Raw genomic sequence first — 16,667 nt, 5'->3', positions numbered from 1 at the left:
TCAGGCACCTGTTTTTAGGGCTACTTGTGCATGGTTCTGCCAGGCTTTTCTCTCTCACTTTTCCCACAAATTGTTTTTGAGCCTTTTTCTCACTGTTCTGCAAAAAGTCATAAATAAATCAAAAACTGAAGCAAAATCTGGACAAATGCAGATCAGGACAAAATCTGCCCCCAAAACCCAGCACATTTTTCATGGTAGGTGAAAGCAAAGGACAAGTGTTACCTTGAGAGCTGGTACCGGCCCAGACAGAGCCTGTCCCAGAGCATCTCCTGCAGCAGGAGGTGACTTCCCCAGCACCTGGCAGCACAGAGCCTCTGGAGCCTGAGCAGCACCTCCTCCAGCATTCCTGAGCTGCCAGCCCCAGAGTCACCCACAGCCCTGGCCAAGGAGTGAAACTCAGGTCCCTGTGCTGCTCAATCACCTCTTAAAGGCTGTTCTGAGCCCGTGGGTGGGCACAAAGTGAGGCCTTAGCCGAGCCCCTCCTTCACCACACAGGCTGTAAATCCATCTGAGAAATTTTAGGGGCTCTCTGAGCCCCGGGGTGACATTTCCAAACACACCCAAGGCAGTTGGGAGCTGCTTCAGAATATGACACCAACTTCATGGAGTGATTTTACAACCTCCAGGGGAAAAAAGAAAAATGTGTCTGAAGCATCTCTACTCAACATTAACCACTGAGGTCCAGGTTATGTTTCCAGCAATGAAATCTAACCCAGGTCAGCCAACTCTTGAGTGCCAGCTCCAAATCCAGCCTCCTACAGTGACAGGCACAGCAGGATTCCAGCACATCCCCACAATGGGGTTTGCAGCAGGTGCCCATAATCCACAGTCAGCCACACCTCAGAAATACAGAAATACCTCTGTAACAGAGCCCACACCTCATGGTGAAGCCTCCCATCTCATCCCCAACATGGGCCACATCCCCTTGTGCCTCTGGAGACCTGTCCTGATTTACCTCAGTAAATCTCAATTTCATGCATCTCCATGAGAGGAAATTTCATGAAATTTCATTAATTTCTGTATGCTATAGTCCAAAGAGTTTTCCCTCATCATACAGTTACTTTAACCCCTTTATTTTCAAAGGCAGCCTGGATATCACCTGGATGCCATCCTGCTCCCAGGTGGGGAGCTCAGCAAGGGAGGAGGAACATTCCATCCTGCACAGCTCTGTGCTGGACCTCTCCTTGGGACACCAGATCCTACCCCCACACACTGGTGCTCTAATGCCAGCAAATAAGGAGCACAACCTCAAGAGAAACTTCAAGAGAAACATGGAGTCTGTCTCTGACACTGGAAGAGGAAATCAGGGATGAGAAGGTTCAGAAGGAGCAAAACCCTCCATGAGGTACCCAGAGATCTTCCACTCCTTTTTCCTCATGGCCAAAGTTAGGAAAACCATCTCCACAAAGAGCTCCAGAGGCAAAATTAAACATTTCCACAACTGTTACCATACTGTTTGCAGCAAGGCTTCGTTTTGTGCAGTGACTAAACCCAACCAGATTTTAGAATAAATCAGTGTGCTGTGTCACCACTTACCCTTGGGCCAATGTCTCCTGCTTCCCCCTGCAAATCAGGAAAAACAGCAAAGGGTCAGAGTTCAAATCTCAGTCCTGAAGGACTGAGCACAGGGTCAGCCTGACACGGGTACAGCACACAAGGGAAGGGGCAAGAGTCCTTCCTATTGTTTAATGTATTTAAAATGAGGGAGGAGAAGGTTTTGAGACAACACAATAGGGAAAGATTCTGCCCTGGCAGGCAGTGAAACAGATAATAAATCAGAAATAGCAGTTTGTTTCCAACTCTCCTAGCAACTGCTCTCCTAGCAACTGCTTATGTCCTTCACATGTGAAAATTAACTTCACTTTCAGTAATGACCTTCTTTGGCTCCTCTCATTGCATGGGTGTCATGCAAACACGATGGAGCCCAGATCCCTTGGAGGAATGAAGAGTTTTATGCTCTCATCACCCTCAGTGGCTTACCAGAGCCCTATAGCATAGATGAGCTTTAAGACCACACTTGTCCCCCCACTTTTTTTGCAAATTCTTCCTACCTTCCCCTTTGTTGGTGCTTTTCCAAGAGCAGTCTGAGAACCCACTCTAACAGCTCCAACAAAACCAGGCTGGGTTATTGGGGCAACCTGAACTTGAAAGAATTACAGAAACAGGAGTATATACAGGAACTGCTTCCCCCAAATCCACATGTTAATGCAGCCTTTACCTTTTCCCCTTTTGGTCCTGGAGGTCCCTGGAAACACATAAGAAGAATCCAAATTAAGGAGCAGAAGAATCACCAATGCATGTGACATTAAAACCAAGGAAATCACATTCACCAATTCACAAACCTGAGCCACATTCTCTATTATTTTAAGGAATACATGCTACTATTTTAAGTTGTGCAGTGCTTGACATGAGCAACACTTTACCAAAAAGCACCCACGAGGTCCTGCCTGCTCCTGCTGGAACAGAGTACAGAGGACCAGAGCAGGGCAGTGTGGCAGCAGCTCACCACCACAGGACTCTAAATAGATGCAAAAGATACCTGGAGGTATTAAATCACTTCTAGAAAAAGCACATGCTCAGTGTATCATTACAACAATTATACATCTGTTTGAAATAAACAAGGAGGATGGGCTGCTTTCCTTGGCCTGTTTGCTGAAGGCATCATTCATCTTCCCTCTGAGCAGCTGTCTGTAGGACAGGCAGGGCCACTGCAGCCCCAGAGAGAGCCCCAGAGCAGCACTTTGATGTGTCTGCTCTGCATTTGCCTTCCAGCACAGAGAGGTACCAAACCTTGGTGCCAGTGCACAGTGTGAGCTGAAGTGGGACCAGTGGGGAAGGTCAGCAGCATCTGCATTCCCATGCAGCCTCCCTCCCACTGCCAGCAAGGCTGCTGGCCCCTTTCTGTCGTGGAAGAGATCATCAGCAGTCTGGTTTGAGTCTGGCTGTGTGATAAGTTTGCTGTGTCACTGAGATTTCCCCTGCCTCTCCCTTGGGGTCTCACTCCTGCCCTGCAATGACACCCCAGCCTGAGGGGGCAGGGCTCTGGGGTCTGACTGCACTTCCAGTATGAGGTTTTGCTAATGAAAGCCAAGCCCTTCCTTCTTTTCTTGTCTAATGCTTTATTTCTAGATTTTATTCACATTTGCTATCCTCAGGGTTAGGATGAAAACCAACCACAGCAATGTATGGCTATAACAACACACTCCCTCACTGGATGGAAATAAGTGTCTGGAGCAGCTTTTCAATTGCAAAGACTGAATGGCTTTTACCCACTTTGAAATCCCACTTGGTTTAGGACCAGAATTTAAAAAGATTTCATATGGGGCCCTGTAGTGAAGGTGGTGGAAGAGAATGGGGTTTGGAAACAAAATATGGAACTGTGACCTTCTGTGGGAACCATTCAGTGGAAGGAATCAGAGCTGGCTAGGGTTCAATTAGCATAAAAATAAGAAAGTCTGCATTTCTGTAAAATAAAAAAGAAAAGAATGAAGCACCTGAATATCCAAAGGGCTTCCAAGCAAAAATGAAATCAAAAAACAGCTCATAAATTAATCCAGTCTGTTCCAAAAAGTATTCCATGGACACTGGGCACCCTCAAGCAGTTCCCAGCTCAGGTCCTTTGGAAGAAAATGGAACCTGCTTTGGGATCAATTATTTTTATGGTATCACTCTGTAGTGCCAGAAGCACACAACCAAGATCATTGACTTTGCTCTTTGAATGTGCTACTGGAGTTTATTCCCCAAATTTGGCCTGATGCCCATCTGCAGTCTGTGCTCCCTGAGCTGGGGCAGGAGGGGAAGAGGCAGCTGAGATGAACTGACAGGTAAAGAAAAGTTCACCTCCAGCTCTGCTGGCCAGCCCTGGCTCAGAATTCAAACTTGCATGGAATAATCTTCCCAAGTACAATTGTTCCTCCTAAACAGTTATATATGTAACACTAAATGAGTAATAGTTGAGATAGTGCCTATTTATTGTGGAGCAGCATGAACAAAGACATGTTATATTTGGCACTTAGTACTACTTACTGGTTTGCCATCCAAGCCAAGAGGCCCCTGAAAAAGTAAGGAAAATTGAGTATTATTAAAAAAAAAGAAAAAGTTTCAAACATAGCATTATTAGGCATGTTCTGAAAGAGACTCTACTTACTTAATCTTTGGCTATGATTCTATGATTTACCTACTCCTCCATCCATGCAATCCAGCAGGAAGGTTTCACAGAGGCACAGTAAGAGGCATCAAACAATTTGCAGAGTGTGAAGGAGGGTGAAAGGAAGCGACAGGATTAGTGACAGGGGTAAGGTGACACTGCTCTGGCACTTGGCCTGGGGCTCCCTGAGGTTTTGAAAGTCAAAACCAGCAGCAGTAAAACATGCCTGATTTGGTTAAACTGAGCAGATCCATGAGTGATTCACATCAGCCTTGGATCTGAACCATTTCTCCTAAAGCACTCAGTTATCCCAGCTCTTCCTCAGGTCTCCTGTTCCTAGGGTTGCTGCATCAATATGGAAAATGGTGAATTCCCCAGCATTTCTGGCACTTAGGCCCTTAATTAACACCAAACCACTGAATGTGTTGGGCCGAAGGAAACATTGCTTTTGATAAGGGATGTGAGGAGGGAGGAAGAACAGATGCCCTAAGGCCAAAGCTGCCCCTGTCATCAGCTGGAGCTGGCACTTTTGGGGACAAAGTGACGCCCACCAGTTACTGTAAATCCACTGCCTGTGGCAAATGCAAGGGTTCCCCCTGCAAAGCTGCACCTTGGATCAGCTCCAGCCCCTTCCTAGCCCTGCCCTGCACAGCCACACCTGTGGAATATGCACATCCTCCTCCCAACCTGCTGGGATGAAACATCTCCCACGTTACAGCCCTGAGAACCGTGAGGATCCACCAAAGCAAAAGGGGTCTGGACTGTGGTACAGTGCTAAAGCACCAAAGGTCTCTCTATTTCTTAGGGAACTGATTGGGGTGGGTCTTTTTTAGTTTATCTTATTTCTGTCATAAGGAAATTGAGCAAAAGAGGCAAAGGTGGGTAAGAGGAGGCCAATGGCTGCATTGAAAAGAGCATCCTTGCAGCTCACAGCCATTGATAAGGAATAAATAGCCATCAATAAGGAAAAAATCTGTCTGCAATGGTTATGCTGATGGGGCCTGGGGAACACAGCTCTGTTAGGAAAAAGAGGTGAATCCAGATGACCTGGGCAGATCATCAGTAGCTGGGTTACAAGGGCTGGGGGACTTGTGCAAGAGAAGTTCACTTGAAAATAAATGAGGATGTCTTTACACACATGAGATTTCTGAAGTCATCAAGCACAGGTTACATTCCTTATGTGATGTGTACTTTTTCTTCCAAGGAACCATCAGTACTCAACAGCTACATAGTGGTCATGAAAAATGTACACAAAGCAGTTGTGTCTGTTAATGCAAAGGCTTGCAGGTCACAACCAAGCTGCCCTGACACCTCCTCCACACTTTATCTCACCTCAATTCCTTAGATTCTAAAAGCTGGAAATGTCATCAGGTTCATAGAACTTCTTTCCTGAAACTATGATTGTTTGAGGTCATTTAACTGAAGCTCCTGATGCAACTCCCTGACTTTCAGAGGATCAGACATGGGATATGAGCAGAGAACTGGCAGCACATTCAACTTCTCAGAGGAGTAGAAGTCCCAGAATTATTATTTTTTAAATATAAAATGCCAGTTCTTCAGCTTTTAGCTATTCTTGTATCAGTCCACAAAGAGACATCCAGAAGCAAAAACAATGGCCTATTCAGAATATGTTTGAGGGAAAACATTTAATGCTTGAGAGAAACAATATCCATCAGGGTTCCAAAGGGGCTCTTGGCCAGCCACAGCACTGAATGGACAAGACTAACACAGAATTTTAAACATCTTGTTAGTCTGGGCTGGAGATTGAATTGACTCTGCTCTACCTGCCCAGCCAAATGTCTGTGTGAGCAAGGCAGGGTCCCAAGAGCAGCCAGGAGATTTCATCTGAAATCTGGGCTGCCTGACTTGACTGCTTGCAAATCTCAGGAGTGCCCATGTGTTGAGATTGTTATTGTCTTTTATTTGAATTCTCCTCCATGTCATTTTAATTAAAGATTAAGCAATCTCTAATTTATTTGATAAATAAGGAATGGGGAAACAATGAGTAACCCTCTATTCCCCCACTTAAAAGCAATCTCTGTAGAAGTTTTCACTTTCAAAGGACAAAAAATACTTCTGCTAAACCAACCAGGAAAAGTGTATGAAAAGGGGGAGTTTCTTCTTGGACTCCTTGGCAATAGAAAGCATCACAGTGGCTTTTGGCTCTGCCTTTTGCCCAGGGAGCAATTTCACTTGTTCCTTCACTCACTCTTGATCACAGTCCTCTGCTCTAAATCACACTTAGTGATCACAATTCAGATAATTAATTATTCTCCACATCCAGAGGGGATGAACTTTCTGCCTAGGACAAACCCAATGCTTTAAAACAAGGTAGAGGGAAAATTCAACCAATTTCCTCCAAAACATAGTTCTGACCAAAACCATCACTGCATTGGCTAAATGGGACAAAATGCTTCAAGGAAGAGCACACTGTTGGGGTCCCAGATGACCCTAGAGGCCCCTTCCAGCTGGCAACCAACTCACATCTCATTTTCTGACCACACACCAGATGTGTTCAGGGCCTGGTCAAACCAGCTCTGTGAGACACCCTCCCCATTAGAAAAGAAAAATTGTTGCTGTCAGTTTTGCAAAGAAAATGCATCTGCAACATCTGTCTGGAGCCCTCAGGTTGCTGGAGCAAGAGGAGCTGGATTAGTGGGGACAGCTGGTGACACAGAGCTGGTGACACAGAGCTCAATCAGTCACTCACAGAGGTGAGTGATAATTGCAATTACACACCCTGGTTTCACCCCTCACAAAGAGTGACACGGGCACAGGTGTTCCTGCAGGAATAATGATCCATGGTGATCCCATGGTGCATCCCCTTTTGCCATCACCAGGGTGAGGACATTATTTATAAATCTAATATATTTTATGGTACACATTGATGATCTATTATTTAATGATATATAATTACACCTTGATGCTGAGAATGCAGACAGGGGTCAGATAAGATGTTGAATCTTTAGGAGAGCTTGTTACTATATCACATAATCTTCATGCATGCCTTGGTTTTGACACACAACATTTCAACTTCAGAGTAAGAGGCTGCATTCAGATGCATTTTAAAACAAATTCTGATGTATTTTTCATTTTGTTTCACAGTAGAAGCACACAAGTCTTGAGATAGAACATCAAAATGCCACCTCTCATTGCAAAAATGAGATTCACCCATTGCTGAGGTCAGCTGAAGGCTTGAGAAGGTTTTGAGCTCACTCAAAAGGGAAGATGTGGAGCTTGCAAGCTCTGGTTCACATGCAAAAGCTGCTCCATAAATAACAGGCACTTCCCACGTTCATCACTCACCTCTGGCTCAGACAAGCCCAGGTGCCAGCCTGGCTCCCTGGCCCTCTGCCATCCCCCTCCATCCTCACTGCTGCTGGCAGGGATGGAATTGCTCTTAAAATGTTACAGGAATTTTAAGGGGGAAAAATATACAGTGAAAGCAAAGCCAGAGATTTTTAAGAGGACAATCCTTCTGAGTTGGGAAATCTTCTCTCATGGTTATTTTTAATGTTTCCTGCTCTGCTAAAAATTAGCACAGGGGTCGGAAGGAACCCTGCAGTCAAATTTTGACAAATTCAAAGGGCTGCCTTTCCATCCCTGGCTCTGTGGTTTCAAAAAAGGGTAGAATCTTATATTCCAAGGAATGAACAAAAGAGCATGACAATATTTTAGTATCCCTGCAAAGGGCCTGGGTCATCTGCAGCACAGGCAGGGAGCAGGGACAATCCCTTCCTATAGGCCATGCTGTAAATCCTCACAGGCAGGACAGTGTCTGCTGGCCATGTGGTTCCTCAGCACATTTTTGTGTGAGAAGAAAGCTCTGGCAAAAGCTGCGGCCAAGCGTGCCCTGCCAGGCCTGTCACAAGGAAAGTGGAGGAAGACAGCCAGGTTGCTGTGGCTGCTCCCAGCTTCCCAGCTGAAGAGAAAGGGAAGAAAAGGGACTGAGAAACAAAAAATGAGCTGTGAGTCCTCTAAATAGCAGCTGAGAACCACTGGCACTAACTGTGAATAAACTGAGTCCAAGAGACTTGTTCTGGGATGTCACCTCATCCCCAGTTACTGCTGCTCCTCCTCCCTCCCCAAGGTCCTCAGTGCAGAAGGATCAGAAACACTTACAAAATAACAAATTTCTACTCCATACAATACCCCTGCTGCTGCACTAATCATTTGTCCTTTCAAATGCATTTAAATTATATTTTATTGTTTATTTTTTTATCATTATCTATAATGCTAAATAAATTTATTACGACATTCAAAAACTTGTGAAGAGTATGCAATTGGTCATACAAGGGATTACCCCAAGCACACACCAATCACTGCTGTGAGTCCTGGGCAGGACATTCCTCCTTCATCAGCCCTGACCTTCTGGATCCCTGGTGTGAGATCCCAAAATCATATCAGTCTGCAGCATGACAAAACATTGGAAACATTCATACCAGGAGCTGCCATGGTTAAGCATTAAGATCATTTATATCACAACAGTTTCATGTTTAGCTTTATATATAGCATGGAAAGCCTCACTGCAATGGGATGGGATTGTTACACACTTAAAAATAAATATTATTTTCTAAGCAATGAACATGATTATAAACTAACCTTTATTAATAATTTTAAAAATTTTCTTTTTCTTTGTTTCAAAAAAGTTATTTGTCCAACAAAATGTATTATCCAATACACATTCCCCATGTAGCCAAATTTCCTCCATGCAGTCATGGAGCAAACCATGACTACATGCAAACTGGAAATCCATTTTCCATTACTAGATGAAAACTTTTTACATGGTTTAAAAAAAATTCCCAAACCAAACAGCTTCTACGATTTTCTTACAAGCACTAAACAGCAACGTTGATGAGACATTATTTTTTAATCCTTGCAAGACTAATTGTTTCCATTTGGAAACAATTTACACATGCAGGCTGCATCCTGCGTGGCCTTGGAGCCAGGCTGTCCTTGCTCAGATAAGAAACCCCATTTCTTTTTATGAGAAAGGGCATTTAGGGGTTCCCCAAAATCTAATCTCCCTGCATGTAACACCAATCCCAGTCCTGTGGGAGATCCCAAAGGATGGGGCTGTCTCGGGTTTCTGTGGTTGAGATGACCCCGAGGTGTTAGAAAATCTTTTTTCCCAGCCCCGCGACCAAAGAAGAAGTTGAAATTCGTTGGTTCTGCTTTTCAAGGTTGTTTATTTTCTCTTATCTATTACATTCTTTCTCTGACCTGCTGAGATCTGTCCAGCAGGTTGGGTTGTGACACACTGTCCACCCTTGGGGTGGTGTTAACTTTTTATACTAAGAACTATGTGTGCTTTATTTACAATAATTTTCCAATACCTATCATCTATGTTAGACAGTCTGTCTCTACTCTAAACCAACCAAAAAGTGTTACCATCCTAGCAGAAGATGGAGGACAAGAAGGAGGAGAAGAAGGACAGGACATGCCCAGATTCCTCCATCTTGCTTCTTGAACCCACATTCTAAAACCTCAAAATTCTACTTTTTCACCCTGTGACAAATTAACTATCATTCTACTCAAACCCTTGTGGCTTGTAAATCTTCACAGAAAGTTGGTAATTTTTTCCATCGACTAAAATGGAAAGCACAGGTGTTTTTGACTCCAAGATCTTGCCATGGTCTCAACTCATCCAGGGCAGCCAGAGGAATATCCTGGGTCCAACAGGGCTGCAGGATGAGCTGAGCCCTCCTTACCCTCAGGTTGCTGCAGCAACCCTCATCCCTCTCCCTCGTTTCTTTCCAAAAAGGCCACCTGAGCATTGCCCACAGAGTCTGGCAGGGCTCAGCATCACCAAACCCTCAAAGGCTCTGAAATATTTCCTCAGAGGGAGCCGTGTCCCTCAGCCCAGGCTGCCAGCCATAGGTGCCAGGTAAACCATGCAGAGCAGCCTGATAAGGGCCAAGCGTGCATTAACAAGGCAACAAAAACCCCCCCAGATCTGTGTTCTGCTCCAGAAAATCTGCCCACAGACTGCTGGGAGGCCTCTGCCCATTCTTTGATGGAAACAGAGCAGAAAGGAGCAGTAATTTGCTAAAAACTTCACCCTTAATGCAAACCAGATGGCTCTGCAAGGGAGCCGCCGCCTCGGAGGCCGGGCCGGGCCCGGCGGGCATCCGGGGCCTCTGCAGGGACAGCCCCTCTCCCTTCCACGGGGCACCAACGCCCCCAGCACTCCTGAAAGCCTTGGGAAAGAAACAAACAAACAGACAAAACCAGAAAAAAAAACCCCAACTCTATCCTCAGGAAGTTTCTGGGGCAGAACTGGACTCTGCCCACTGTTCGGCCCCTCCTTTGCATCGCTAGCCTGAGCTCACCAGAGTACTTCAATTCCCAGCTGTCTTCCAGACATTTCAGCCACATTCTGCAGGGTTTCAAATGAGATAAGGGACCCTTTTCCCTGTAGGAGCTGCCTTGTCCTTAACCACAAGATGTGCTGCCTTCTGTCTGTGCACAGAGCTTCCTCTTTGTTCTGGATGTCTTCTCAAAGATGCTCAAGAAAAACGCCTGGAATCAAATCTAACACTGACTGGTCCAAAGGGGTGGGAAACAAACCCTGGGCTGGAGCTGCACAGGGCACCGCTAGGGTTTTTGAGGAAGGTCACTTGGAGATGCCAGAACAGAGCCAGTTTGGTCACTTCTCCCAGCACAGCCTGCTGTGGCCCCTGGGCAGACATGCCAGATCACCATTTCAGAGGGAAGAACTCACTCTGTGCATCACATTGCACCAGTTCTCTTCCAAAACAGCAAAGTACTCTTATGGAAGAAAGAGCTCCCCAACTTCACCAAATTTCTGAGGCTTAAATGAGTCCCATGTGTTCCGCACAACTGCTTTCTTCAAGCATTTGATGCCCAGTTGGGCTTTGGATATATTTTTTTTAATATCCACCTATGAGAGAGGTGATGGCCTCTGAGCTGGGAATGCAATTTTTAAGTAGGTAAGTAATTCTGGAAGAATGTTGGTGTTTCAAGCAAACACTTCAGTGCTTACTGCCTTTATAATCTTTCCAGACCATTGTCATTGACAGCTTCTGTTTGGATTACCTCTCTTTGGTGGTTAATGAGAAAACTTCTTGGTTTTCTCAGTTTTGCTCTGCCTAGACACCAAGCCTCTGCATCACAGGGCTGGATCCAAACACACTGGAAACAGAGATGCAGATCCACCAGCTGCACTCCACACTCAAAACAGGAAACCAGAGGAAAAGCTGCCTGAGAAGCCAGAAACCAAACCTCTGCCCTGCCAGTGCAATTTGGGCTGCACAGTTCTCCTTGCCATTGCTGTCAGCACCTTCACCAGGCCCTCTCCTCTCCCCATCCAGAACCATTGGAACCACACAGGATAAACAAATGCATCTGCAGTTCCTCCACCGGGTGGGATGGAAGACAACTTTTTATTATCCCTGTGGAAGAATTACCTTTAAATCAAAAGGAAAATAAACTGCTGCCATTAAGAACTGGTCTTCACAAAATCATTGTTGCTTCCACATCAGAGAGCCAGTAAATGGATGTAGCAGGAAAACATGCTGGATCTGCTTCCCCTGTTTAAAGAGGGTTTTCCCTCTAGGCAAATAATTACGTGAATTGGCCACAAAACTGATATTAAAATAAAATGAAAAAGACTGGAACTACAAAGTTTGCCTTGTAAAATGAATGTTTGTTACTTCTGTCTTTTGGGCTCTTACTGGGAGAGGTATGTGTGCAAATGACTTCACACACAGGAGACACTCCTTGAAGTCTGGATATTTACAAGTGAAACATGGGAACAAACACAGGACTGAAACCTAAATTACAGTTATGACCTTGATTAGCCTGGCTAAGAAATCTAAATACCTCACCAACAGAAGCCTTCATCAATGTTTAAAAGTACCCAAGTCTAGTAATGCACAACCAGCCAAAAGACCCATGCAATGTGTTTTGGACACCACAGGAGCTGTGTCCATGCACAAGCTGCCACCCAAGGTCTGCAATCAGCTGCCCACTGTAAAACACCAGGAAAATTTGGCGTCCACACAGCCCATGAGGTCTGGCCATATAGTATGGTCTCCCATACCTCACATGGGATTTCCGGCAGCCCTCCTGAAGAGCTAAAATGCTGCTGCTGCTCTGGTTTGCACAAAGAGCAATCCCAGAACTACACTGGGCTCCTCCAGCCACTCTCACAGGCTGCACCTCGACAGCACTTTGAGATAATTGCATAGGTGGAGGCAACTCATGAAGACATCAGGCAGTTCAATTTTAGCCTACTCCCACAGTTCTCTTGTAAAAGGAGTTTGTTATTAATGCCACATGTGGTTTTCTGGTGCTGCCATTTCCAAAATGCCTGGTTAAGTGCATGCCTTGGAGCTTTCTGGTAAGAAAGGAACCACAATGGCACAGAGGAGCTGCCACCAGGAAGAGGCTAAGGCATGTGTTCCTCATTTCCCACACATCATCCTGTCTGCATTCATATTATATTTATGGGTCACACACGAAAAGCTTGCACAGACTTTCCCTAAGTTGTGTACTAACTGAAATTCTTAATTGCTGAGGAGAGAAAACCCCAGACTCCACTGTTTATGGTCAAGGTCTAGACCTGTAACCAAAGTGGCTGTTCCAGTGCTTCACTGTGCTGGGTTTTTATGTCAGGGAACCATGTTCCCTTCTACACATGCTTCTTCAACCCCACTCACAGACATCAGCCTAGAAAAACACATTTGGCTTCACTTTATGTCTTGAAAATTAATTAAAACCAGAGTTTTACCATCCTTACCAGTTGATTTCTGGCTTATACATTACAGCTGACTTCAGTGGATAGGCCTGGATTTACAGCACTGCAGCCAAAGGAAGATATTAGCTCACTGTCCAAGGCTCCCAAAATAAAAGTTTCTGAAGATGCTGACCTGCTTAGCTCCAATAGCTCCCTAGCCTGAGTTGGACTATAAATATGTGAGAATGGCCTGCACACGAGTATTTCAATGCTGACAGAGCAATTGTTCCCCAAAATGAAAAGCCAGCATGGAGCAATGTCTGTGTCATTATTCTTTTTTACCTAAAGTCTATTAATTGATTATATTGGTGCAGTTACCTGTCTGTTAGTCACAGAATCATGGAATGGTTTGGGTGGGAAAGAGCCTTAAAGACTACACCCAGCTCCTCTGCCACGGGCAGGGACACCTTCCCCTATCCCAGGTTGCTCCAAGCTCCATCCAACCTAACCTTGGACACTTCCAAGGATGGGGCAGACACAGCTTCTCTGGGCAACCTGTGCCAGGGCCTCAGCACCCTCCCAATAGAGAATTTCTTCCCAATATCCTGTCTAACCCCACCCTCTGTCAGTATGAAGCCATCCCCTTGTCCTGTCACCCCAGGCCCTTGTCAGTAGTCCCTCTCCAGCTCCTCTGTAGCTCCTTCACGGACTGTACAGCTGCAATTAGGATATCCCAAAGCCTTCTCTTTTCCAGGCTGAAAAATCCCAGTTCTCTCAAGCCTTTCCTCATAGCAGAGGTTCTCCATTCCCCTATTTACCCTGGTGGCCTCCTCTAGATTCATTCCAACAGATCAATATCCTTCCTGTGCTGGGGACCACAGAGCTGGGTTCTTAATGCTGAATTATTTTCAGTAGCCAGCTGCATTATTCTAAGCAGACAGATCATGGTGCCTTTTCTCCCTGCCTTCTCAAAAGGCTCCCACTGCTGCAAGAGATGGGCAGGATGATGTCTGAGGTCTTCCAGTCAACACACAAGTGATTTACAAAATTCAGAAGGCAAACATTATACACTGGAGGGACAAAATGGGTAACGCACCTCTCAACTAAAAATAAATCCTAGTATTCTAAAGGAAATGCATAAAATAGGACAATCCTGTTTCATATCATACTTTTCTTCTGCAAAGCCTCTTCCCTGCTCTGCTTTCTATTAATGAAGACATGCACATGAAGTAATTCCCCTCATTAATCAACTTCATTCTTTTGGTTTCTTCCCACTTGAAGTGACAGCCCTGCATTTGGGATGTCACGTAGTGGTGGAGCTGAGACTGATTTTAGGGATGAGTAGTGAAGGCAGATGAAACTCTCAAGAAACAGAGACCTTGGCTTCAAAAGGCTTCTCCAGTAAGTGGAGAAGAGAAGGGAATGGGTTCTGGTGAACCACAAAGGCAGCATCTCACTGGGAAAGAGGAGGAATACGTAGGAGAACAACTGAGTAGGTTGAGGGCAAATAGAACCATCCCTGCATGAGGCAGAGAAAGAGATGGGGGCAGGACTGCTAAGAGCACTGCACAGCCATTACTTAGAACCACAGAATCATTCAGGCTGGAAATGACCTCTAAGACCATCAAGTCCAACCATTAACCCAGCACTGCCAAGCACACCACTAAATCAAGAGCCACATCTTTTAAATCCCACCAGGAACACTTCCCTGGGCAGTCCAGACCAATGCTTCACAACCCTTTTGGTGAAGAAGTGTTTCCTAACATCCAATTAAACAGCTGTGCAATGCAGAGATCCTCCTGCTCTCAAAGGTCAGCCCTAAGCCTACTCACAGTTCAGCTCTCCCATCTGCTCCTCATTTTCTCCTTTTCCTCCTGCCCAGATGCAGCTGCCTGCCCTGCTCAGGAAAGCAGCACAGCCCCCCTGCCCCCTCCCAGCTCCCAGGACAAATGGCCCAACATGCTGAGAGCACCCCAGGTCAGGGGCAGTCACTCTGCAGCAGGGATGCTCCTGGCCTTGGGAAGCACAGCCTGGGACACCTCCCAGGGGATCCCAGCCCCAGGGCCTGGTCCTGCCCAGCAAGAAACACATTTCCATCGTTGTGGTGGCTGCACATCTGCTTTTCCTGCTTTTCTGCTGCCCCCATGCAAAGCTGAGCTCAAGGCAGCTCTGTGGCAGCCTGGCTCCTGCCTCACCCTGGGCACCAGAAAGGCTTTTTCCCCTAGCCTGCCCCTAGTATCAACAGTTGAACTATTCTCCACAAAGTCTTTGTCCTCCTGCAAATCTGGCTGAAATTGGCCAAGTTCAAATGTTACTGGGGAAGGAGAAGACAGACCCATACAGCCCTTACACAGAAATTCAGGCTGAGGTGTGTGCTGTGATGCATGATCAGTGGGGTGTCAAAACCAAATCAAACAAGAGTAGAAGAGCAACAAATCCCAGCATCCTTCATAGCTGTTACAACAATGTCAGTAGGATATGCCATAGGGTTAAAAATGGAAACTAAAATCCTCTATGGGATTTCAAAAATAACAATAAACCTACAGAACTTCATAAAGAAAAAAACTGTTTCTGCTGTAAAGTTTTATTGTAAGGCCCAAACCTCTCCTCTTAAGATGTTAAGTATAAAAATATTGAAATCATCTTATGGAAGCTGTTTTCTCCCTCAGTCCCATTTCCAGAGCTCTGGATCACTTCATCCCTTTAAAGCTTCCTTTGCTTGCAGCTCAGTTATAAACTAGCAGCTCAAAGCACTGCTGGCTTGTGGATGCAAGTGTCACCACACACCACTTAATATCCACCTTCTACCTCCGCATTTTCACCACCCTGAAACAGCTCAGAGTTTATTTGATCACCCTGAAGGGAACTAAATAAGTAAATTCATTTGAATATGCAACTGGATTTAATAAAAGCTGCCCATATGCTTCTGCTGAATAATACTCCCAAGCCTGCTTTCTGTTTGTTTCCTCCTTCTTCAGGGATACATCTTGCTTTGGAAATACAATTATCCTCACCTCCTTATTAGATACAGTTAATCAGTGCAGCCACAGCCATGTGGATGTAGTAATTCAGTGTTTGCTGGTTCCAAAGTCAGGATAAGACCAGCCTGGACCAGGACTGCAGGTCCTGGGGGTAAGAGAGAGGAGGAAAAGCCTTGTGGTGATGTTAACGCCATTTTCCCAGTGCAGATGTGGCAGCAGAGTTGAGGTCATTCCCAGTCCCCTGACACCATCCAGAAGTGCTGGAGCATCACCAAAATCCTTCTCCACCAGGAGCTGGGACAGGCAAGGTGCCAGGCTGCCCAGGGGACAGTGCTGGTGCTCTCTCCCAGGGAACAGTCCCTGTTTCCTCCCAGAGTTTCTGGTTCTCAGAGTTCTGCCACTAAACCACATGACTGATACAGGAGAAGGGACAAACCTGCCAAGGGCAGTGCTGATCCAGCAGGGTTTGCCACACCCTACAAGGGCAAAAAGCCACCCTAAAAATGACAATCAACAGCCCATTAGAGTGAAATTTCACATCTTAACTTCTAATAAATTAAACTCCTAATTTCCAACAGACCCCTGAGGCATCTGTACAACCTCCTGGCTCCAGCATCTCGGGGCTGCTGCGGGCAGGTGCCACCTGAGGGAGACAAAGCCCTTCCCTGGACACAGAGCCCTCCCTGCTGGCCACAGCCTCCCCTCCCAGCAAAATTCTGTCCTCATCCTTTGGTGGAGTCCCCAGCGCTTTCCTGGCAGGGATGCAAGGGCCACACAGGCTGGTTCTGCAAAATTAACCCCATCTCCCACCTCTCCACTTCTGGGGAAACGCTGCTGC

At 45.8% G+C, this 16,667-nt stretch overlaps 1 protein-coding gene across 1 annotated transcript in view; it reads right to left on the bottom strand.

The window, feature by feature from the left end:
- LOC136563122 (collagen alpha-1(XXIII) chain-like) overlaps positions 1–16,667 on the bottom strand; it is a 184,923-nt gene that overhangs the window by 17,714 nt on the left and 150,542 nt on the right. Inside the window, 3 exon segments of the mRNA XM_066560313.1 lie at positions 1,537–1,563; positions 2,219–2,245; positions 4,027–4,053. Coding sequence (XP_066416410.1) covers positions 1,537–1,563; positions 2,219–2,245; positions 4,027–4,053 — 81 coding nt within the window.

Source organism: Molothrus aeneus, chromosome 15 (assembly GCF_037042795.1).
Source record: "Molothrus aeneus isolate 106 chromosome 15, BPBGC_Maene_1.0, whole genome shotgun sequence".
Lineage (NCBI taxonomy): Eukaryota > Metazoa > Chordata > Aves > Passeriformes > Icteridae > Molothrus > Molothrus aeneus.
Note: the sequence above shows the minus strand (reverse complement) of the source record. Positions and strands in the feature narration are given on the sequence as shown.